The 23,086-nt window shown below is 37.9% G+C and overlaps 5 protein-coding genes across 7 annotated transcripts; 2 read left to right on the forward strand and 3 right to left on the reverse strand.

Annotated features, from left to right (window-relative positions):
* Positions 1-322: 322 nt before the first annotated feature.
* LOC149044742 (uncharacterized) lies at positions 323-4,517 on the reverse strand. 2 transcript variants are annotated; one of them, XM_089207501.1, is made up of 8 exons: positions 2,562-4,517; positions 2,162-2,271; positions 1,860-2,088; positions 1,593-1,778; positions 1,360-1,478; positions 1,159-1,267; positions 957-1,069; positions 323-871 (listed from the first exon to the last, which is right to left on the reverse strand). In XM_089207501.1, the coding sequence occupies exons 1-8, from the start codon at positions 4,374-4,376 to the stop codon at positions 727-729; spliced, it is 2,826 nt and encodes a 941-aa protein (XP_089063627.1). In that variant the 5' UTR covers positions 4,377-4,517; the 3' UTR covers positions 323-726. The 2 variants fall into 2 exon arrangements, with proteins under 2 accessions (XP_089063627.1, XP_089063629.1); XM_089207503.1 differs by lacking the exon at positions 1,593-1,778.
* Positions 4,518-4,620: 103 nt separating this feature from the next.
* On the reverse strand, positions 4,621-6,212 carry LOC113664399 (uncharacterized). Its single transcript, XM_089207504.1, has 3 exons — positions 5,766-6,212; positions 5,282-5,391; positions 4,621-4,976 (listed from the first exon to the last, which is right to left on the reverse strand). Exons 1-3 carry the CDS (start codon positions 6,079-6,081, stop codon positions 4,752-4,754), a joined length of 651 nt encoding a protein of 216 aa, XP_089063630.1. The 5' UTR covers positions 6,082-6,212; the 3' UTR covers positions 4,621-4,751.
* A 618-nt stretch (positions 6,213-6,830) lies between these two features.
* On the forward strand, positions 6,831-10,486 carry LOC149044743 (uncharacterized). The gene is made up of 4 exons (XM_089207505.1): positions 6,831-7,246; positions 7,488-7,571; positions 8,193-8,499; positions 9,058-10,486. Exons 1-4 carry the CDS (start codon positions 6,854-6,856, stop codon positions 9,417-9,419), a joined length of 1,146 nt encoding a protein of 381 aa, XP_089063631.1. The 5' UTR covers positions 6,831-6,853; the 3' UTR covers positions 9,420-10,486.
* Positions 10,487-11,214: 728 nt separating this feature from the next.
* Positions 11,215-14,433, forward strand: LOC149044744 (uncharacterized). 2 transcript variants are annotated; one of them, XM_089207508.1, is made up of 5 exons: positions 11,215-11,595; positions 11,911-11,979; positions 12,341-12,699; positions 13,247-13,357; positions 13,851-14,433. In XM_089207508.1, exons 1-4 carry the CDS (start codon positions 11,352-11,354, stop codon positions 13,310-13,312), a joined length of 738 nt encoding a protein of 245 aa, XP_089063634.1. In that variant the 5' UTR covers positions 11,215-11,351; the 3' UTR covers positions 13,313-13,357; positions 13,851-14,433. The 2 variants fall into 2 exon arrangements, with proteins under 2 accessions (XP_089063634.1, XP_089063633.1); XM_089207507.1 differs by having other exon boundaries at positions 12,341-12,711; positions 13,851-13,989.
* Positions 14,434-14,820: 387 nt separating this feature from the next.
* On the reverse strand, positions 14,821-22,030 carry LOC149044745 (uncharacterized). The gene is made up of 5 exons (XM_089207506.1): positions 21,905-22,030; positions 20,071-20,117; positions 18,341-18,499; positions 17,208-17,394; positions 14,821-16,500 (listed from the first exon to the last, which is right to left on the reverse strand). The coding sequence occupies exons 1-5, from the start codon at positions 21,924-21,926 to the stop codon at positions 15,443-15,445; spliced, it is 1,473 nt and encodes a 490-aa protein (XP_089063632.1). The 5' UTR covers positions 21,927-22,030; the 3' UTR covers positions 14,821-15,442.
* Positions 22,031-23,086: the final 1,056 nt, after the last annotated feature.

A 23,086-nucleotide genomic window follows, 5' to 3' on the forward strand; every position in this document is an offset into this window, starting at 1 on the left:
TTTTCCTCAAGCTTTAACTGGAACAATACTTTTAATGCTCTATAAACCAACGGAGGCATCGGGAAAGGCATTGGTGACACCGGGAAAGGCATCAAGAAGAATGATATTCACGTTATGTAACTTGTTGTGTGACGAAAAAAACGTATCTTGACTTGTTCAAAGCATTAATCACAGTTGGCTTCCTTTTCACTTGAATTTTGTATACACAGCCTAAGATGAGAAATTTAAAATTTCTATCAGCTGAAGTTCTTTTACTGCATATTATATCTGTTCAATCGCCCCCAATTCACGTGGAAAAAAGGCAAGTAGGAAAACACTGAGCTTCGAGAAACAGCCATGTTAAGGCTAATGTATTTACCATTCCTTAAATATTTACAATCAAGACCACTCGTTTAGGAGACCTTTTCTCAAAAGATCCACACGTGCAAATAATGCTGTTTTCTGTTCGAAATGTTTTTCTTCCTATTCAATTGAACAACTGACTTAGCGTTTAAGCCGAGAAAAAAATCACAAAGTTTGAATTCTGGGATGTTGTCCACTGTTGGCTCCATCAACTTACGATTCTGCACCATTGACGCTCGTGAAAATTTATCTTAATTGAATACCAAGGACTGTATTTCTTATCTTGCAAATTAAGGTCTGTACATGACATTAAGTTCATCATCTGGTTCGTTGTTATAGTCAGCTTTAAAATTTAAACTCTACTGGTGCTGACAAGAAGCCACCCTAAGGGCAGGTGAAATGTTGCGTAAGCGTCTCCGCGAAAGGCACATCCAGACAACTTGCATGGAAAAACTGGCCGCAGCTATCGCAACCGAGCCAATCCTCTCCATCGTCGTCTTTGCAAATCTTACAGACCGCGGTATTTCTCCTATAATTGAACAAAAGATATGGGACGTCAAAGAGAGTGTTGCGGCGTTTAAGAAACAATGGTATTTGACACCATCAAAACTTACCAATCAAGGTCATCGTAACACGAGCCAAATATGACAGACGTTATTCTTTCCCTTTCCATGTCCACATCGTAACTTCCATTGATATCCAACCCCTCACACAAGCACCGAGCAAACTTAAAACAAACAAAGAGAAATTTAATACATTCGAAACCAGGAAGCAGTCCTATTAAAGTGAGCTTTAGCAAGTGATTATGCTACTCACAAGACATACAATCACACCACAGTTATAGCTATCGGTCTGTGTGTAATGTAGTGGTTCAACACATAGCCATGACTTGCAATTCCATCCCGTTTTGAGATCAGCAACGGCACTGCAGAGTCAAACAAAATATAAGTTACATAAGTATGTTTTGTCTGCATGCATCAAAATAAAAAGGAAAACATTGAGTTGAAAATATTTCACCTGATGTCATCGATCAGTTCTATCAGTTTGCTCTTAGGAACTGAGGTGCTCAAAATGGTGTGTACACGCCCATTCATGGGATCGAAATAATATCTGGTTTTCTGCTTTCGATCCAGAACCTTTAAAACATAAGTAAGAGAGCGCTTGAAGATTTATTTATAATGCAAAGTCCAGTTAAAAGGTTCTTGATTAAAGTGCGTTATTCAAAAAGATTATTATCGTAAGGTCCTAACCAGAAGTGTCCAGTGATTTCCAGACTTGTTCATGGGTATAAATATTTTAGAAATCTGGGTAAAGTTCTCTCCTGACCAAAGCAAGCGAGTGCTGTAATGTCGCTTTACCATTTCAGCCATAGTTGTGTCTGCCACAAAAATATCTCTGTGGATTAAGGTCAGGCGCCACAGAACTGCTTCGATAACCTTTGAAAAAATGAAAAAGGAGAGCATTTCATGGAGGAAAGTTGTATGGAGAAGACACTCTATGTTAATAAAAAAAAGCACCTTGTCCACAAGCCAACCAGGCTGAAATCCCGCTATTGCACTGTTAAAGTTTATATTTCTTTTCGCAACCTCTAGATGGATCAATGTCCATGCATCAGAAACGGTGAGCTTGGCAGGTCCGTCGTGGAACATGATTTCTGTCATCTTCAGGCCCATTTTACTGGCGCGTAACAGTCTTGCGGTCGGTTCACCTTTCAGCTGTTTCACTGGCAGCTTAGCGCTTCCATTCCTAATAACAGCAAAATTCCAATGCGAATTAACATTTAAACTAACCGTATTTATCAGAGAACTTATGGCCTAACCTTAGCGTTTCAAGATCTAAACGGGTAGCGTTTGCTTCATCATCCTGCGAAACAGTCTTCTGCTCTCCGTCACCACTCGCAGTTAAGTCTGCAACGAACAAGTTGGTTGCCTGAAAAAAAATTGTATTGGTTCATTAGAAAACAGTCATTGGTAGAGAGTGAAAAGCTAGGCTTCGTAACTTGATGGCCAGATAAAAGCAAGCCTAGCATGAATTTTTAGGGCGTAATACAGATGCGAGTAAAAAACTCAATTGTGTTTCCGATAAGCTGTTGAAACAGTCGTCTGCAGTTTCCTAGTAGATACAAGAAAAATGTTTGATATTTCACAAACATCGAAATCAAACAATCTCAATCTGATCTTCCTTTCTCGACTCACTTTATCATTAAACATAAATCTAACCTTCCTCTTAGCATCATCATCATCAACATCGTCATTGCTGTCTTCTTCAATGAAAATCACATCAGCCTTCGGAGTCTTCTTTTTCCAGCGTCGTCTAGGGGGCAATTTCTTGTGAAATACTTGATGGTATTCCGTTGACGTGATCTTTAACTTCTTCTTGACTGGGCTTATTCTGAGAGGAATACCATGCGTTGAAGAGCAGCTCTTCTTTAGCATTAGCTGAATATTTTCCAGTTGTTTTAAAGCTGTCGACATCGTGATTTCATCATCTACCATATACGTGATATTCTTGACGGTATCGATCTTATCAAGAAACCGTTTTCTCAGTTTTTCAACTGTAGAAGTGGTAGTGGTGCCATTGGGACTATTATTGGGTAGCTCAATATCTGACTTCTCTACAGATTCTGCTTCTCCTGACTTCTCCTCAGATTCTGCTTCTGCTTGTTCGCAGTCTATCGATTCATCGCCAGAGGCGCTGGCTAGCCTTGGACGGCCGTCGGAGGATGATGATGATTTAGCTGTACCTTGAGGAATGCCACAATTCTGTGCATTACTGTCATGCTTATTTATAATCAAATGATCCAGATCAAGAGAGATGAAGACACTGCTCCTGTACTGATGGGGTAGAGATTCAAATCGCCACTGAGAGTAGCGGGCAAACACTGCAAAGAAATGTTTGCAAGGGTAATTACTTTTTTTCCAGGAGGTACAGGTGCAACTAGGATAGGAAAAATCCACTAGCTCCTTTTTGTTTACGTTGGCTGCGCTTTTCACGCTGAATTGGCCTTTCTGAAAGTTTACGGATGAGATGTCGGCTTCAGTGAATTCACCAGCGGCAAATCTACTGTCCAAACAGTGTTTAACAAACTGTGGTGGTCGGTTGTGAAGATAAGTCGGTATTCTAGAATTATATCTTCCATAGGCATCGCTGAACTTGAGGTTCTTTTCCAAATATCTTCTGTGCGAGTCAGGAATGAACGATTCTACCAGCATCGTTGCAATGCCATAAACCGATTTGTCAACTGATCTCGGCAGATATTCGTACTTGAACAGTTTGTTTTGCGCCTCAGTGCCGTTATTGGTGTTAACTATGTTTGTCACCTGCTGCTTTCGAAAAGCCTGTGCCCAACGAACTTGGCATGATAGCCACGTGTTGTTTAGATAGTTCTGAACATTTGGTTTTTCTTTATACAGCCGGGATTCTTTCAAGGCATTCACTCGCTTTTCGAATTTGTCAACTGTGCTAGCATAGGTGATGCTCTTCATATGCTCTAAAAATATTTCTTGCTCAGCAGACGAAAGGCTATTCTTCATTGACTTGGACCAGCGGTGCATTGCTTGTACTCTGTGGAAATCACAAATGTACACCAAACTTTTGGGGAATTGTTGTTCGAGGGCAGCGATTTCTGCATTGGAATAATCCACCATGAAGTACGCCGGATTCCACGCTGGGTTCCATCCCTTGATTATGGCAAGTGCTTCACTTATAGAGGCTTGATCTTCGGACTGACATATGAATTCAGCCACAACCTTGTATCCCACGTTGGTATGTACACAAACGAAAAAAAGTGGAATTGCGTACCTTGTCGTTTTGTACGTGGCGTCCATCAGGGCCAGTTCACTACCATATCTTTCAAGCATTCGTTGTTGCCATGGCTCTTGATGTACAAAGAGGAAGGTTTCCTCAGGAGTTCTAGGTCTTGGCTCATCTTTTTCGTTAATGACAGCGTCTCTGGTACGGTAAAAGAAGTTGCTTTTGGGAGACTTAGTTTGCCAATCTTCTATTTTTTTTACCCAATGCTTCTTGGTCGTCATCGCAATACTTCACTGCTGAAATCGCCTTGGCAATGTGGTTTCGCAAGTCCTGGCGACAAGGGTAGTATCGCCTATTTGTTTTCTTTGGCCTTCGTTCCTCGGGATGGCCGAAAAATAGATCCTCCCGAACATATTTATCAAGAGACCTTTGCACCTCAGAAAGGTTAGTTATGTTTTGCTTTACAAGGTCGTAGATTTTGTCAACTACACGTTTATCGACGTATTGTCCTATCGTGGACGAGTCCCCGACAGGGTGGTTGACATGGGAAGAGCTTAACGGGATCTTTACGTGGAACCGAGTCGAAGTACGGAAACTAAACCCCAGGTCGCTCTTCGATTTGGCATTGATTTCTTTTAGAATAGCCTTCTTAGCCATCACCAAGCTATTATCTGATAGGAACTTTGCTTTGTCGATGAAGTAATCGTTGTACACCCGAATACATCGAATCTGCATGACTGCCGGGCAATCCAATTTTCTCGAATTCTGCAAGTGTATTCTAGTTTTTCTTGCATAGTCGTGTACATTAGCGTAGTCACTCTTGCAGGTATAACTTCCTCGGGCATCCTAATTGGTACAGAAGATTTTAATACAGGTGTGTTCTACGAAAGCAAAATGAAATTACATTCTTCTCCCAGCTGCGATATCATCTGTGATTTTCACTAACTTCACTACTATTGCCAACACCCTTCCCCCTCATATTTCTTTGGGTAAATTGGTTATGAAACATATAACTTAAAACTCCTGTAACATTTTGATCCTCGTAAAAAGAAAATTAATCAGTCCATTTGAATAAGCTTAAATTCAACCTCTTGACTCTCAGTTTCCGTTATCATTTCTCGATTGATCCCTTTTTTTACTTAAAATTTGAATGTTTGCTAGTCCATTTATTGTAATTGTAACCAACCTTTGTGGATCCATGTATACAATGTCGAGTTTCACTGCTAGAGATTGAAAAGGGGTGGCCAAACAACTGTATGGGGACATTTCCGCGGTTGTTTTCAAATACGGGAGGTGCTGTCAAATGAAATCAGATAGAGTTGTTAAGCGACATGCCTTATTTCCGGTGTACATGTAAAGGTGTCAATAAGAGCCAGACCTTTGACCCAAACCTTTGCGCCAAAGCCACTGTTCGCTGTTTTTAAACCAAATAGACCTTTTAGGTAGAGATAAATGAATAAAAAAAATAACAACAGCAATAACAACAAACACAAAGAAACTAAAATGAAATATAAATAGGTAGTTCAGACGCAGCTTCTCGCAAATCGCGTAAGACTTTACCATAAACTCTGAAAGACGGCGATTCTTCTCAATTAAATTATCCCTGAATTAGGAGAGTCAGGATAGGAAACCGGGATCTGTGCTCTTTAAAACACTGAGAGATTATATACCTGTTTGAGAAAATCTGTTGTGGTTTTTCTCTTTTGAATGGCTTTCTGTAAGTACATAACACGTGGAGTTCAATGCCTGAAATGCAACTAACAGATCATCCATCTCTGCTCTGTTTCCCTCGAAATATCCAAAACAATAATTGCCTTCAACAGAAAAGCCATCGAGATGTTCTTTCAAAAAGTCGATCTCTAAATCTCTTAACATTGTTGGGTTTTGGTCTTCATCCATGGTAAAATCTTCCAGGAAAAGCAAACTACAGTGCGAAAACCAAGTTCCTGCCAAATTTGATTGACATTTTTGACAACCGGAAATCATGATACTTTTTTTTCGTCACGCACGTCACGCAGCTAGCTACAAACCATATATATAATTATTCTTGGTGCCTTTCCAAATGCCACTGACTCCCTCTCCGAAGCCTCCATTGTTTATTAAAGCAGTAAAAAATATGAGTTCAATCCACACTTTTGAAAAATTGCTTAAACTGTGAAGTAAACTGTTAACATTTCGGCTTTACAACACGATTGTCTATGGAACAACAAATTATATGTTTCTATATGAAGTATAAAAGCTGTTTCACCGCTGACCGCTCATATTTGGGTCGTTTTTTCTATCCCCGCTCGTCGCCCGTGATGTAGTAACTCCCAACAAAATGGTGCTTGGTTTAGTAGTACTGTGTGCTTTGGAAGTTGCGCTTGTCATGGAAGTTGCGCTTGTCATGGCAGTTGTGCTTTTTAGGGTTGAGATTAAGATTCGAAAAACAATTTTTTACTACTCAATGCTCTGGCTGGGAGTACCTTTCAATAAAGAGATTTTATCACGCAAAGAACGTGCAACTGTAAATCTCCGACGGCCCGTGTTTCAAGCTAGTCCTTTACTCAATAGTCCATTTTACAGTTGTGTGCTTGGTTGCCAAGCCTTTGAACAGGAATGAGGCTAAGGGTGACCTTGTTATGATACAAACCTTGCTGCTTTTCAAATGTAAATTACTTTGTTATCATGCTAACTAGATACTGGTCTCTATCACAGCAAGGTCACCTTCAGCCTCACTCCAAATCAAAGGCTTGGCAACTAAATACACAACTGTAAAATGACCTATTTTCTCAACGCAGTCCTTTTTGCTTTGCGTAAGCCCAAGCCACGAAAGCACCAACCTGAACTAAGTACATCTCTAATAAACCCTGCTAGTGAGCACTGTGTAGTCGTCACTAGTGCACGAAATTGTGGCTCAACCACGAACATTTACTGCAGGAATATCGATAACAGTGGAAGAGGCGTAGGAAAACCCTTCCAGCTACGAAGGTCAGAGAACACATCTTTTTGGACTAATGAAGATGTAGAAAATGAAGGGATCAAGGTCGGATGTGTGCTGGAATATCGAGTTTTAACGTGCTATCAGAGCCCCTTAGGAAGATACTGTGAGCTGGGTAAGCGAGATGGAAAACAGTTCATTTTCCACAGGAATGACCGTAAACCGCTACTGGTAAGTTTTCATTAGTATTACCAACAGCACAGTTGTCGGTAGATTTTTTTTTGAGAAACTTACATTGCCCTAGTGTCTTAGCAGGTTTAGAACCCCCCTCGCTGATTTGGGCCCCCTTCAAAACTTCCTCTTTTTCAATTTTCTCTCTGTCAGGAGGTTAATTAGCTTTTTTTGTTTTTTGGTGAAAACTTCACCCTATTGCATGTCCATTCCTTTAGATTGACTTTTGTTTCCTTGAAAGGGCGCAAATGAATTGCTGAAAGACCTTCAAGATAACAATGTTTTAAGAAGACTTGAACAGGCATGTGGATATGTCAACCTAAAGGTAACTAACTGAATGCCGTAACATTCAAGAAAAATTTGCAAGTGAGACAACCCCTGTTTCTGCAGCATAAAGTTATCAGCAGTATTGCTACATCTTAATTCTTGTAAGGATGTACGTCAGTTCACCGCAGATTACCTTTGCCCAGCATCTCCTCTGTTTCACAGACAGCTTGTTGGTCTGATGTAAAGAAATCTAGACTGATGTGAGAGTAATCTATCTGTAAGTTAGTATCCAACAATATAACACAATCATTAAAACCAGGATTGTAATAACTGGGCTTTTTTGTCTCATAGTCTAATATGACGACCCTCAGACCACCCACCATTGGTAACAAAATGTGACAATATGTATAACTTGTATTGCTGTTTTTATTGCAAAAAAAAACAAACAAACAAACATGTACTGAGACCATACCAATTGATACTTTTAATGTTCATTGAAATGGGTGTTTATTAATTTATTTATAAGTTAATTAATATGATTGTGGACCTCTGTTGTGACACTGACTGTTAGAAACCACTCTAACTCACTGGTTTCTGACCTTGCTATTAGTTAGGATTGAGCATGCTATACAAGCCTCATTCACTATGTTTTTTCTTTTTTTCCTCTTTTCATTGAAAGGCTGATAGTTTTCAAGGCTATTTAGGAAAACTCTATACCAAACTTTACATGGCACGTACCAGAATCTTCTTCATTGGAATAAGGGCTTTTACAATTAAGGATGAAAGAGTCATTCTGGAAACAATGGGTAAAGAAGTGGTGGATATGCCACTGAACTGTCGAGAGAGCCTTGTCTTGTCCACAGCACCAGTTCGTATGCTACTTGAGAGGCCAAGAGAGGTTGCTGATGGTAATGATCATGGTGTACCTGGTGTGGCAGTTGTAAAAATTGAAGCTTGTGAGGTTACCTGTGAGGGATTGATTTCTAGTGAGTGACCAGCATTATATATGTACATATATTATATGGCTTTAAGCCTAAATACACCCTAATATCACTATGCATATTCTCCATACTGTATACTCTATACATTTCCTAATGTGCTAGCAAGGAGAATTTCTTTAACAATCAAGAGCTTCTTCAGTTGATTATCATATCCTTTATTCTCATGACCTTAATGTTTGATTCAGGGGTGATATTGAAAGGAGAAAAAACAAACAAAAACAACAAATAAAAGTTATTTATTTTAGCAATTAAAATACATATCTAACAATCCCTACCCACAAAATAGCAAAGCTAATCAAAGCAGGAGGGAATAAAACAAATATTAAAATAAATTATTCAATAACTAGTTTGACTGAATAGAGGGAATGACTAAAAAAGCATTTACTGACAATACCATAATGAGCTTAGTGTATTTGACTAAATATAATGATTACTTGCTTACTCACTTAAGTCATGTGTGCCAAGTTAGCATTAATGTTTTATTTCCATTGAAAAAAAGAACATTAATTTGGCAATTCATTGTATTCTTGAACTACTTTTCAGGATATAAACCCTTGATCCTATCAATTTATGAAGAACCAGTAGACATAATGAATGCATCTGGCTCGTGGATTCGTGTTCAAGGACGTCAAAGTGTCTGTTTTGACACTGGCAATAATGCAGCTGCCTGCATATCTGAAGAGCTTCTGCAGGAGTTGGATCTGGAAGTTGACTGGGAGGATACTGTTCCTGTTCATTTAGCAGGAGCTGATGCAGAGTTTCCAGAAGTAAAAGTAGAACTAAAGATTCGACAACACCATTTTGAAGGGCTTGCATTGGTTGGAGCTGTGCCAGAGGGTTTGCAGCTTCTTGTAGGAATGGAGATCATTAAGAAGCTGCGTAAGTTAGGGTATACTCTTGGTTAATAAGCCATGATATATCTTAAGAATTTAAGATATATCATTACTTATTGAACATGGGTTTTTTAATTTTTGTTTTTTGCAAGTGTAAGGTCTATTTTTTTCTTTATGTGACCATTTGATGGAATTCTGAAGCTGTTCTTAATGTTAGCAAGCTTGAAACAGGTTGCATTGTGCAGGTTTACCAATGAGTAAAGCTTCCAGAATTTGCTTCCTTTTTTTTCTCCTGTACAGTCAGAATGCAACAACTTTAAGTATTTGTATATGTTCTTTTAAATATCTTCAGGTTGTCTTTTTAACTTAGGTAGTTCTCCAAGCTCTTGGTAATTGATTATTTAGGAGGGCCACCAGTTGATCTGTTTTTATACTGTTTTGGGGCTTATTTGTTATTTATTTTCTCTCTGTAACTGAGATAAATATTGTTGAATACCAGTAATCCCCAAGATGAAATTGAGGGGATAATTCAGTATGTTCATTGAGCCTGAGGCATACAGTTGTTTAAATGTATTATTTGCTTGGGTGCAAAATATTTGTTTAATGTTGAAACCATTCTCTTCCAATTGTTTTAATTACTCACATTGAGTGGAAAATGATTCCAACAAGAGGGTTGTAAAGGGAGCCTTCCTATTCTGTCTTGGTTTGTATTCCTTTACAAAGATCTTGTAAACGCATTATTACTCAATCATTATGTAGGCAAAAGCACTGAAGTGAAATACAACTTTATTTATCTTTGTAGTGATTAAATAGCTTTCTTTGAAAATGTGATATCTTGTCAAGAATAATAAAAAGCTATTTAAGGAAACTCATATGAAGCCATAAAATTTTGAGTAAAAAATTTCAGATAGTGGATTGACCAAAATAGGTACAGTACTGTTAGAGGCCCGAACACATTAAGAATTATTCTGCAGTTGTTGGAAATAGCTGAAATTGTTGTGCCAATGTTTCATTTAGTGCTTACTTATTTTAATATGTAGTTTTAAAAAAAAGTGTCATATCTGCAAAACATGCCACTGCTGCATGTTGTTGGAAATGGGTGAAATTGTTGCAATAAATTTCAGAAGAAGTGTTTAAAAGGTGTGCAATGTTGCAGATGTAAAGAATGTTAAAACGAATGAACTCCTAATATTAACCCTTTACATCCAATCATCAGTGTGCACACTCTCCATACTATTCTCTATATATTTACTACAGCACTGACAAGGAGAATTTGCAAAACAATCTACATCTGCAATTTCCTTTACTCTCATGTCCTTAATGTTTGATTCAGCAATGATACTCAGTAGAAATTAGATGCTTGTCAGTCTAAGGAATTAAAGGGTTGAAGAAAGAGAAAGGAATACATGCACTGGTCATAATAATGGCCAAAACACGTTGAACTCATTATGTTGTGGATAATATGAGCTAGGGATTTTGAAGACATTATTAAATTGTTTCTTAAAGTGTTCTATGGCTATGTCACAGGTGATGAAAACACATGGGCTTTTGCTGTGTGTGGTGATATAGATAATTAGGCACTTTGAGAAACTTTGTGTAGCATCAAAGATTGCGCAGTAAGCAGTTGCTAATCGTGCTCCCAACTTTGTAGAGATTTATAGCCATTCAGTGGCACAACAGTCCTATTCCGCTGTCAAAAACTATGAAATTTATAGCTTAAAACTCTTTACATCCCTCTATTGTGGGGTCCTTTTTGCATGCGATATAATCGCGTATGTGTTCTTCGAGATACTCTAAGGGGAACTCCCCCTGTCGAAGCAAATTGTAATGGAACTCCTCTAACTAGTAGAACCCCGCTAATTCAACACGATCTCCACTGCAAATGAAGGATTATCATAACTTCTCAAATGACATAAAATGAAGTATAATCATTCAACATTGTGATGGCCGTGAAGCCAGTGGAAGACTGGATAGAGTAAAAGCACACGAATCACCAAAAACAAAATGGCGGCGAAGAAGGCCTCCAAGAAGAAAGAAGATCTTGAGGTTCTGCTCCAGGAAGCAACAAGTTTGCTAGAAGAAAAAGAAAAATCGCGAAAGAGGAAGAAAGGCGAGAGTGATTCCGAATTTTACAGGGACTCCACAACCGGTTTCAGGGAATACAAGTACGAGTATCGGCCTCGTGAAAAGAAAAGCATAAATACTGAGGCAAATAATGCCTTTGCTAATGCATCAGTGGAATTCGAAGGTGATTTGATATTATTTTGTTGATTACACTATGCACGTAAACTGTTTAACTCAGATCAGCGAGTGAGAATAAGGTGATATAACCTGCTGCTTAACTATCAATTGTGGTTTAATTTATAGTTTTTCAAAGTAATAGGAAAGTCATTACCCAGTGTTTCAGATTATGATTTAATATTAGTATGAGACTATTAAAATCAAAATCAATCTGGGTTAAAAAAAATTAATCAAAGATAAAATTGAACCACAACATAATGACCTAGTCCATAATCCTTCGTTGTTCAAAAGCCCCTAACTCCTTCCTTATGCCTTTCTTTAGAACCGATTCCTGGCATAACTGGGTTGGACGCAGGCTATGAGTTTGATTCAGATGATGTTGACGAAACAGGTAAGTTTATAGACAGAAACTCTTCATATAAGACTCTTTGTATATGAAGTTTGTTTGGCAAGGTTATATTTAACATCATACCATAAGCCCACTGGATGTGATGACACGTCTTTTGATAGCCTGTATAGCCAACTCAGTGCTACGGCTATAACTCTGTCATATTAAACAAATGCGAGTGGAGTAGTTGATTTATTAAAACCTCAAAAAAGTTTCTGAAAATTTAATACAACATTGTGAAAGACTCTGTATTTATGGTCCATGGTATATGAGTTCATATACCATGGCCTGTAAACCAATCTAAACTCAGGAATTACATATGTTCCTGGTTTAATGAACAAAAATATTAACACTTGTTCCACAGACAATCTTGACGCTGCCTTGGCAAGATGCAATGAGCTTCTCAGCTCATTCGATGCTTCATCTCAAAGCTGGGAGACACGCATGGTGAACTTGTCAACAAACTGGGATAACATCCGAAAACTTCTACTGGAGGCTGTCCTTAGTTGTGAGGGGCTTCCTTCACCTAATCGCTGTCATATGTGTTTAGAAGGAAAAGTTCGCATACGGTGCCATGACTGCGCAAAGAAATTTTTCTGTCCTTCATGTGACCAAGATGTGCATTCTCTGTTACCTTTTCATGACAGAGATGGTTATGTTAATGGATTCCTTCAGGCTATCCCTCCAACCGTTACAATTGATGAAAGTGGAATAAAGCGTATTGTAAGTAGGCAGGTATAAACTAACGGTCTGAACACAGTAACCACAATATAAATAATTATCAGGCATTAAATTAAGGATTACAAACAGTGGTATTAATTTTCAATTTTTTTTAAATTATGTACTTTGTTTTCTTTGTTTTATGTGATATTGATTTCATTTTTTTAACTTTTTATGCAAAATGTCTGATTAAATATAATTACTCAGGTTCCTGTTAAGGTGTTAGAGGAAAACAGTTTATGATTTTAATGTTTTTATTGTCTCCATTAACATAATCTGAAGCAAAGGGAAATAAAAATCAGGCTGGTTTGAAAATTTTCAACCAAAGATAAATTTTAACTACAGCAGATATATGAATTAGATATTTGGCAGGTGCTGCTTTCCTATTTTTTGAATAAATTTCTTTATGTAGAATTGTTATTTCAGTTTACTTTCAGTTTTTTACCCTGAAATGCAGCTATTTGATTCCTTGCCAAATAGTACATTTATTTTTATGTTATTACTAAAATGGTTCTTTTGCTATCATAATGTCTGACATTTTATTTGTTAGCTAAACTGTTACCTGTCATCAGTGTACCTGAAAATTGCCCATGCTGTAATGAGGCTGGAGTATTAGAGCAGCGACCAACTACAGGAACAATCATTGTCATAAACGAGAAAGGTAGTGTATAGAACAAGTTTCAAGTCATTGTTTTTTTCTTCATCGAGTCTTTCACACTTTAAACCTAAAAACTAAAACAACTCCCCTCACCCACTGTAAGTAATAAGTATCCTCTCAAAAATTGGTACCATGCCATGTGGTTGTCTTAAATGCACTAAACAATTGCTTTTAATAATATTTATTTTTATGTAGGTTCTTCTCTAGCTTAAAAGAAAGATTTTTTCAAATGCTCAAATAAGCTTTCCTTTGAACGTGGCTGTATTTACGAGGGCAATAGGCTTGTGCACCTGGGCAAGATGGATTCTTACTTTGTTCTATACACTAATCTTTGATTTTGGGGAAAGTTGGTAAAACCACATTCATAGACATTAAATGTGCCCATTATATCTGAACCATGATAGAAACCCTTCCTCTGAACATTAGGTATTTGATTCTTAATAAATTTATATATTTAGCTTTCTTTTTACTTTAGCACATATTTTCTCTCTTTCAGGAAGGTTTGATTTAAACAAGTTCAGCATTCAGTGTAGCCGATGTGATGCTGTTATCCCATCCGGGTCCATTAGTGACGTGGTTCAGGCTGGGTATTGGCCAGGAAGCCCAACAGACACAAGCTATCTTTTTTATCAGCAGCTGTTTCGTCTATGGGATGCCATTCAAAAGAGAATGCCTGGGAGCTCAGAAAGCTCCTTTATCAGAGCTCTCGAGGACGTATCTGTAACAAAAGGAAGGGTACATGATTCCACTTTTTATTTTCAATAAACTAAATAATAGCTACATTGTGATACTAAGTCACTCGCAGTGATACTAAGTGCCATAGAACATGTAAAGATACCATATAAAAGGGTAAAAAATAAACTACATGTATTAGAATATCATAAAAACCGATGCTTTGTCATAATCAGGGTTTGTCATACATGTATAATTTTTAATGTTACACATTATTTTTTATTTCTTTTAAAAATGTACATTTAAAAATACATGGCTTCATTTGCACATGTTATTCTAGGACAGTGTTAATCCATTTTTGTATATAACTTAACTAGTAAGTTATTCACTTTGACAGGCACCAACCATCAATAATTCTGCGTTCTCTCGTTCATTCAAAGAGTGGAAGTTCTTGCAATACGAGTTGCTATATATCTAGGCCAAGGTTGGAAAAGGTCTTTTATGAACAACTACGCCGAGAAAACGGTTTTGTCAAATAGAGTCCCGATTTCATCATATGCATCCCAAAGGTTATATATTTAGGCCAAACGATGTACTAGCATTTGGCATGCAACTGAAGAAAATAATAATAATAATAATAATAATAATAATAATAATAATAATAATAATACGGGACTTAAGTCGAAAATAGTTCAACGAAACTATTTTTTTTTTGCCGCAGTTGACAATATCCATCACTTGAACAAGGGAGGGATAATAATGTTCGTTAACTATTTTAATACTTCAGTAACATTATCTTTAATCGAGATTTATTACTTTCTTGCAACTTATTATAATTATTTGCTGTTTATTGCAAACCTGATTCTAAGGAAACACAATTCTGGCAACAAAAAATTGAGACATCACCTCAAGGCCAGGTTATCACTAGGAAAGAAAAGTTGGAAGATGTTGAGTTTCCTTTTATTTTGCTTCGAGCCTTTTAAAATAAACCACTGACACTGTGTTACGCCACTCGCTTTCCCGCTAACAATCGCATGATTTAAAGCTAAAAAAACAAAACCGTCGGCTACAGCAAAAGTAAAAAAACTGTCAACAAGTAAAGCGCATTACAATATGCTTCCACTTGTTACAGTTTCAAACCAAACAAGCTACAATCTTGGACGCAACTGTTGAGATACTTGGCCACATTTCCACTTATTAAGGTACAACAGTTCACTTTTTCAACCTCCCCCCCCCCTTACGGGTTTCCCCATTTCAAGGTTGTTAACGTTGTCGTGCAGTGAAAACAAAGCCTGGTGGATCGCAAACCCTAAGAAACACCATTGAGTAGAAGGATAGGGAATAAATACTTCTTATCCGTTTTCAAGTACTATAGACACTAGCGAAAAAATCATGTATGAAATGTGTTTGTCACAATTAGTTTTGTCCAAGATTGTTGCTGCAGATATATTTACGTAAGACAACTTTTTTACCCGCAATGTACTTCTCACACTTGAACAAATTAACAGCAGGTAAAACGAAGAACATTCCTTTCTGCAAGTGGCGGTTTTCATCGGGATCTCCTAAAATAAGTGGTGCAGGGACAAGGGGCTTTGTGAGGTATGTTATCAAAACACAGACCATCCCTTTCTCAATTTTATGACCGTGAAGAGTATCACGATTTCTGTCCACAATGCCAACAGAAAGAATCTCGCCATCAACGACATAGGCAACTGCGTCGCTCTCTTTCCCCACTGGTACTTGTTCCCGCTCAGCCACAACTCCCCTGCCTTCAAAATCATCAACCTGCCCATTTTGATTTCCACCTGCCCGACTACAACTACCATTCACTTGACAACGCCCAGCTCCACCTACCCGACTACCAACATCATCCCCCTGATCATGCCCAACTCTGCGTGCCTGATTACTACCATTATCCACCTGCCCCCGTCCAGCTCTACCTGCCAGAGTCTGACCCTCATGTACTTGGTCACTTCCAGCTTTACCTGCCTGACTAACAGTGTCTACCACCTGCCCAAGGCCACTTCTGTCATCTAACTGTCCAGGCCCAGCTCCACCAGCCACCCTACCACATTCATCAACCTGGCCACTGCAAGCTCTACCCGCCCAACTACTACCATCATCCAGCTGCCCATGCCTAGCTCCACCTCCCCGACTACCATCCTCATCAACCTGTTCAGGCCCAGCTCTCTGTGCCACGACCTGATTGCTAGTTGTTGCATCACCCACACCATCCAACTGCTGTTCTTGTGCAATATCTGCCAGGACCTGATTGATGATTGTGGCACCACCCGCACCAGCCATCTGCTGTGGTTGTTCAGCACTACATTCCTGACTTTCATTAGCCTCATTCCCATCTTGTGATACTGGCTTCACACCCGTACAAACAACGGACATTGTGCCATTTTTGACGGAAACAGTTATGGACGGATCCTCTGGCTCGTCATCAATCGTGTGTTCACTGCCATGAAACTCTATAATGGAGACACAGATTTTTTTATTTAATCCTGATCACTCTTAGTAAAACAGAAAACTTTTAGTACATAGATCAAATGCATTAAACTACATGTGAAAGAACCCTCTGGCAGAAATTAAATACCGAAAAATATGCAAAGCAAATTTAAGAAGGTTCTAATATGTTAGTTACAGTCAAATTGTGATACACATTAAAATCAAAGAGTTTGAATTTGAGATTACAGCGATAGGGATACACATGTTTCACTATATAAATGAATTCTGCTATCAGTTTGTTAGCTTTTTCACAATAAACTCAAACAAATATTGAATGTATACTTAATGACACATCCCATCTTTTTTGGTAATCCCCCAGTCATCATCACCATCATTATGGTTATAATGATTAACAATCTCTCAGCCTAAACTGACAATAATGTCAAATACAATGAAAAATTTGGCCAGACTTCTTAGACTTCATGCTTATAATGATCTTACTGAGTAAAACGACTAGTGTTTTTTTACCTTGTATATTTATGAGGTTTTCTATTTCCTTAGGAAAACCATTTGGAAAATTTTGCCACAAACCATGTGTTATGACATGTTGCAAAAGAGCACAAGAAATTTTATTGGATCAGGATGGAAAGTTCTTTTGGGTGGAATGTACTGTTATAATCATAAGATTATCAAGACAACGAATATAGTGGTGATTGTCAGTTGCACTTACCTTTGGAAAACTGTTTGTAAAGTCTTGTAGTCACAAGACCATATTTTGATGCATTTTGTTTGTTTTTTCCAACAAACTTTTGGCCAGCACCAGGTGTGCCATAAGTGTGTACAGATGTACCTTTACCATGTCTGTTGAAGTATAGAACAACAACATCCCAACCATGATGTTGGTATAAAACATTTGCCTGAAATTCAATCAACAAGAAATATGTCACTTACAGATATATGTATTAAAGATCCTAGAAAATTAGGAAAAGGTCTTAATTGGAGTAAAACTGAGAATTCCATAAATATTTTACATTTCACAGTATGGTTATCATCATTAGTATCATGATCATTACTTTGGTTTGAACTCGGTGGAACAAACCGCTTACAAACAAAGTCTATCACAGTGCACCGCTGGCTTTCAACATGGAACATGCATCATGGATCACAGGTGCAACATTTATAGAAATAGGTGTGTAATTTATTGTTATAAAATAACTGAAAAGTAAAGGAGGAATTATATTAAAAAATACTACGGTGATCATGTCATCTAATGGGCCATGCCCTCATGGCATCAGGTGACATGGATCATCCTCTTGCTAAGTATGTACAATTTATTACATGGCTTTGCATACACATGCAGCAGTTACCCATTCTGAATGTTAATATGGCCATATAAGTCACATAACAGCAAATTGCAGTCTGCCAAAAATGCAAATTACTTATCTCATATATCAGTGGTAATTAAGTGAGAGACATACAAGAGCAATTTGCATGCACAACAGGGTGCCACCTAGTATTAAAATGGATTTTTTTTATCATTAGACTCCCTGGTTATCAAAAGTCTTTTTCTTTCATTCCTACAGTCTGTTGGGAATTGACAAAGAAAGTGTTCATCAAGAAAAAAAAGGGGGGACATTATTATATACCAACAGTTTTTAAGGAGTCAAGCAGAGTAATCCACAAGCAAAGATATTAATTAAAAGGTATTGAATATAAGGCTAAGAGTGTGTTTAGAATTTTCACTCAGCTCACAGCTTTGATGAAGCATGCATGCATGCATGCATTGTTACATTAATTATGTAGGCTACATGCAGTTAAAGGATGAACATAACAAATCCACTTGTCATTCATTGCAGTAATTACCCGATACTCCAAAAGTTTCCTTTGTTGAGTGACATGTGTTTTCTTTTTCTTGGCAAGTTTTTCCCAGTCAAAGGTTTTAATATTGATTTTGGCCCCACACCCTTCCACCTTGCAACGCTTGGCTGCATTGTAATTCTGGCCACCACATGTGTCGCATTTCTGAGATAGAATTGTGCAACAAAAACAGACAATTAAATTGTTGTCATACAACTGTTTATTAACTACTGTAACCTGATCTTTATAATTATAATAATTAAGAGCTTTAATTTTGGGTGAGCTTGCGACTTGGGGAGCTTCATTAACCTCATATGATCATGAGGGGCTTCCAGAGCTTCATAAAAAAATAGTTCAGAAACAAACTTATGACTTTAAGACTCTGATTTGGAATGTATTGCAGGAGAGCCACAATAATTATTAATATTATTAGGGATCAGGTGTGCTACAAATAGGATGCTACACCTACAATTAGGCCCGGGGGGTTCTCCCATATATAAGCTATACAGGTATGTGCCGCTGTGAAGGGCAGGGTTTTTGAGCAGTTTAGTCTAGGATAGGGTATGGAAATCAGAGAATTTTGGTCTAGAATAGGGTATAATTTACCTGGAACCGTTCAATTTGCTAAGAAATGTCTGAATTAGGGTACGAATTTTTCGCATCTAGTCTAGCATAGGGTCGCAAAATGCAGCTGAACATGGTCTAGTATAGGGCAAGGGTATCAAAGTCCCAGCGGCACATCCCTACCCAAAAATATCTGGAGTACCCCCCGCCGGGCAATTAGGGAAGGAATCTTACTTGTAAACAGAATATTTGTTTTTGTTAGCAGCAGGGGGGGTTAAAGTGACAGTTTAGTGTGCCTAATAAATCATAAAAGAAAAACAAATGCAACTTTCACTAGCTTAATTACTTTAAAGATTGTCAACACTTAAGGTAATAAAAGCATTTTCAAGCATGGTTGTTGCTGAAGATGGATAGGGTCTTGACAAATTGCGAGCCAGCAAGGCATGTGAGCCATTTCAGTTAACTTTAATAATACTTTTGTTGGGGCAAATAGTTGTCTGGTTAACCTAAATAGTATTTAGGTTAGCCTACAATTAGCTTAGGTGGCTTGAGGTTAGCCTTTATTTATGGTTGGGGATTTCTGACTAGCATGGCTTTCACGGGTCATGAATAATGCGAACCTGCATGCAAGTCATTGTGGTTAGCCTACGTTAGCCTTTGGTTAGCCTAAAACAACACTCTGGTTAGCCTTAAAATTACTCTCGTTAGCCTATAGTTGGCTTATGTACCTTATGGTTAGCTTTTATTTTAGGACCAGGCAATTCTGGCTCGCATGCCTTGCTGGCTCGCATATTGTTCACACTCAGATGGATGTCTCCTGCATGAAATGTCCACATACCCTGTACATAAATTTGTACCATAATTGTCACAGGCACAGTGTACGTGTACAAAAATGGTTTAGGCTCTGTGAGTCGATTCATTTCTATTTTTTGTTGTTCAATCACAGAAAAGCCTCAAACATGAAAAAAAAAACTATGTTGTCCACAAATATACTAACTGACCTAATCAGTCACGATTAAACATGTGTCCATTACCATCTGATTTAATTGCATGTCTAAACTAATTAACCCAACTGTCTAAAAAAGGTGGGTGACATTTAAAATGTGGAGCAACCTTATTAATAGAAAATGATTCAATATGTAAAATTTGAAAGATTTTGCTGCATTTCTTACCTTGAATGGTCTTTTATTTGGCCTGACCACCTCTTCAGAGTTTACTTCTGAAAAATAAATACTTGTGTTTGCACTGTTTATTCACTTCAAAATACTTTTAAAGTTGAATTTGGCAACATATCTTTAGACTGCCACTTATAAACCAGTAGCCAGATTTGCAAGGGTTTTTTAGTGGGCTTATATCGGGGGAGGCTAATTACAGTTCAACTCTCTCTTAACGGACACCTCTATAAGATGGACACCTGGTGTTGCTCCCTGAATGCTGTTTTTGTTTTTTTCAGTCATTTACTGTACATTTGAACTATCTATAAGCTGGACACCTCTTGAGGACAGACAGCTGATGCATGTCCCGAAGGTGTCTGTCTTAGAGAGAGTTGACTCATGTATATCAAGGGGAAGGTGAGGTGGGGGGGGGGGGGGGGAGAGCTAATACAAGCCACATAAAATCAGTTATAAAATCAGCTATATATGCTACCACTCTTATTTTTTTACAAACACTTGCCAGCATTCGTAGTAAATTCACAATGTAAAGAAGTTAACCTAAAAGTCTTGAATATGACTGAGCGACAAGTTCAGGTAATTTCCAGATAGTGCAGTCTTTGTCAGCTGATTGAGCTGGAGATGTGTGTTCATGCAAAAAATCGCAACTATTGCCAAAAAAATGTAGGGAAAAAGCTAACAAAGCTCAAATTATCAGAATTGTCTGATAGCATATCATCCAGCTTTTGTTTGCAATTATTTGTTTTGTTTTTCCTGCAAAAGGGGAAGTAGAAAGAAGTTGAAAGTTATTTCGCGTATGACTAAGCCATGTTAAAATTGTTTTGATAAAGAGTTGCCTCCTATGTTGATTTGTTGTACCTATAACAGAAACAATTAGATAATTCAGATCACCGCCTGCAAAGCAGCTCAGTAAATTTGAGCAGTGCTGCCATGTACTCGAGAAAAACAACACAGAAAGTGGCCATGCATGTGAATGGTAAAAAATACTTCATTCTGGTATATTCTCAAAGAGCTTGTTGTGCCCTTGTGAAGGCATCGTGGAAAACACTAACATGCGATCAGGCGGCCATTTTTCTTGGAGAGAGGGTATGATCACAGGTTAGGAACTAGCCTATATTCTCACTTGTTGGGTAACATCACAAGCATAATTATATGCCTCTGGTCACATACTTAGCTTCATTTAAGTTATCTGAACTGGTAAAACAAATTTGTTAAGTCATAAGGAAGCACTTGTGCATCAAACGTGGCGGTCGTAGCTGCACTTAAATAACTCAAGCTGTTCAAAGTAATCAACCACAATCTAAAGCTCTCAGCACAGTTGTTATAACTTGCAAAAATCAGATATGAGAAACAAGGATAGCGCCATAAGATTTAACACCATGTACAACAAATCTGAACAAACTGAGCGATTTCCGAGTACAAAATAAAGCCAACTACAGAATACGAGGTCATTTCTGTAGAAATAGATATCAGTGAATCCTTTAGCTCGTTGTATTAGGGAGTGAAGTGGCTCGGCGGCCAGGCGGAGTTAGTGTTTGTGATATAATGTGTATAAAAGTGTTAGTGCCTAGGTGGCTGGTTTGGCTCGGTAGTGACCTTGACATCCGAGCAGCAGAGTCAGTCGACCGATACATCAGTAAAGGTACCCCTTGCTATAGGCCTGCATTCTGTAGTTGCCTCAGGAGTTCTGACAAGCATGCATATTTATCAAGTTCTTTTTTACCGAATTTGTTCCACATCACGTACTCATGTCTCATGAAAATTCACAAGGACCACAAGTCTGAATTATTCATAACTTAGACTAAAATGAAAAAAAAAGAAGAAATATTCTTACCTTCCGAATCAGCAGACGCCATGAATAAAATATGTTGAGCTAATTTTCCCTGTAAGAAAGGCAACAGAGCGAACAAGTACAGAACCGAGGAAATCCGAAATGGCCCGCGAAAATTAGTTTGATCCATCTCTCATATCCAGTCTACCAATAGCTTCACGGCCATCACAATGTTGAATGATTATACTTCATTTTGTGTCATTTGAGAAGTTATGATAATCCTTCATTTGCCAACATGATCTCGAGACCGAAATTACGATCATCGTTATTTCTAAATTGGCACCAAATTTATGGATATAGTAATTTCGTGGCACTCTTTACCAATGCTCTTTACCGTGTTAAATAAAGAGAAGGACTCGGTTCCACTGTCTTACAACATTCAAGATGGCGGAGGAAAGGGGTAAATGTGCGTTCAGTTGTGATCAGCATGATCTCGACACCAAGATAACGATTACCGTTATTTCTAAATTGGCCCTGAAATAACGAATATCATAATTTCAGTGCATGTCTGAGACCTTCGGGCTCGAAGCTTGGGAACTAGTATTCAGGGAAAGATAAAATGGCGGCTTACGGCGGCGAAGGAAATCTCAGTAGTTTAATATTTAGCGTGAAAAGGCTTGGGTGTTGTGATCTGGTTCTCAAGTAAAAAAAAATCACGGTCTGCAATGGCCCTACCACCTTTTGAACAACAAGAAAACATTGAAACGGTGGTAAAAAGCAGCAAGTTTCGAAGTCTAAACGAAAGATGGGTAAGCTGAGTTTCAGTCAAATATCATGACATTTGGGATGTAATTTCGATACCGAATAAATAGTTCTTCATGGTTACACACGCATAGGATTCTGTTGTGTTCACGTGAAGGCCATTTCAGCCATTCCTGCCACTTGTAAGTGGTAGGAAATAAAAGATATGTATAGTTGTTTCGTATTGAAGCCCTGTGAAATCACAAATTTGATTTATTTCTTCTTTGTTTTAAGTGGTCATTATCCATTACTTTTGGAAGTCGATGCTGATGAGAAAGAAAAAATGTTTATGATTATTTCTTCTCTCGAACATTTTACTATTTAGGTACCAAATAATCTTGATACTGAAGATCATTGCATCCATTATGAAAAAATTACCCTTGATTGCTTTGTCAACTGGAATGTATAATGTAATATACCTTGTGATTTGTGGGATTTTCACAA

The sequence above is a fragment of the Pocillopora damicornis genome, chromosome 5 (assembly GCF_964200805.1).
Source record: "Pocillopora damicornis chromosome 5, jaPocDami1.2, whole genome shotgun sequence".
In the NCBI taxonomy this organism is placed as follows: domain Eukaryota; kingdom Metazoa; phylum Cnidaria; class Anthozoa; order Scleractinia; family Pocilloporidae; genus Pocillopora; species Pocillopora damicornis.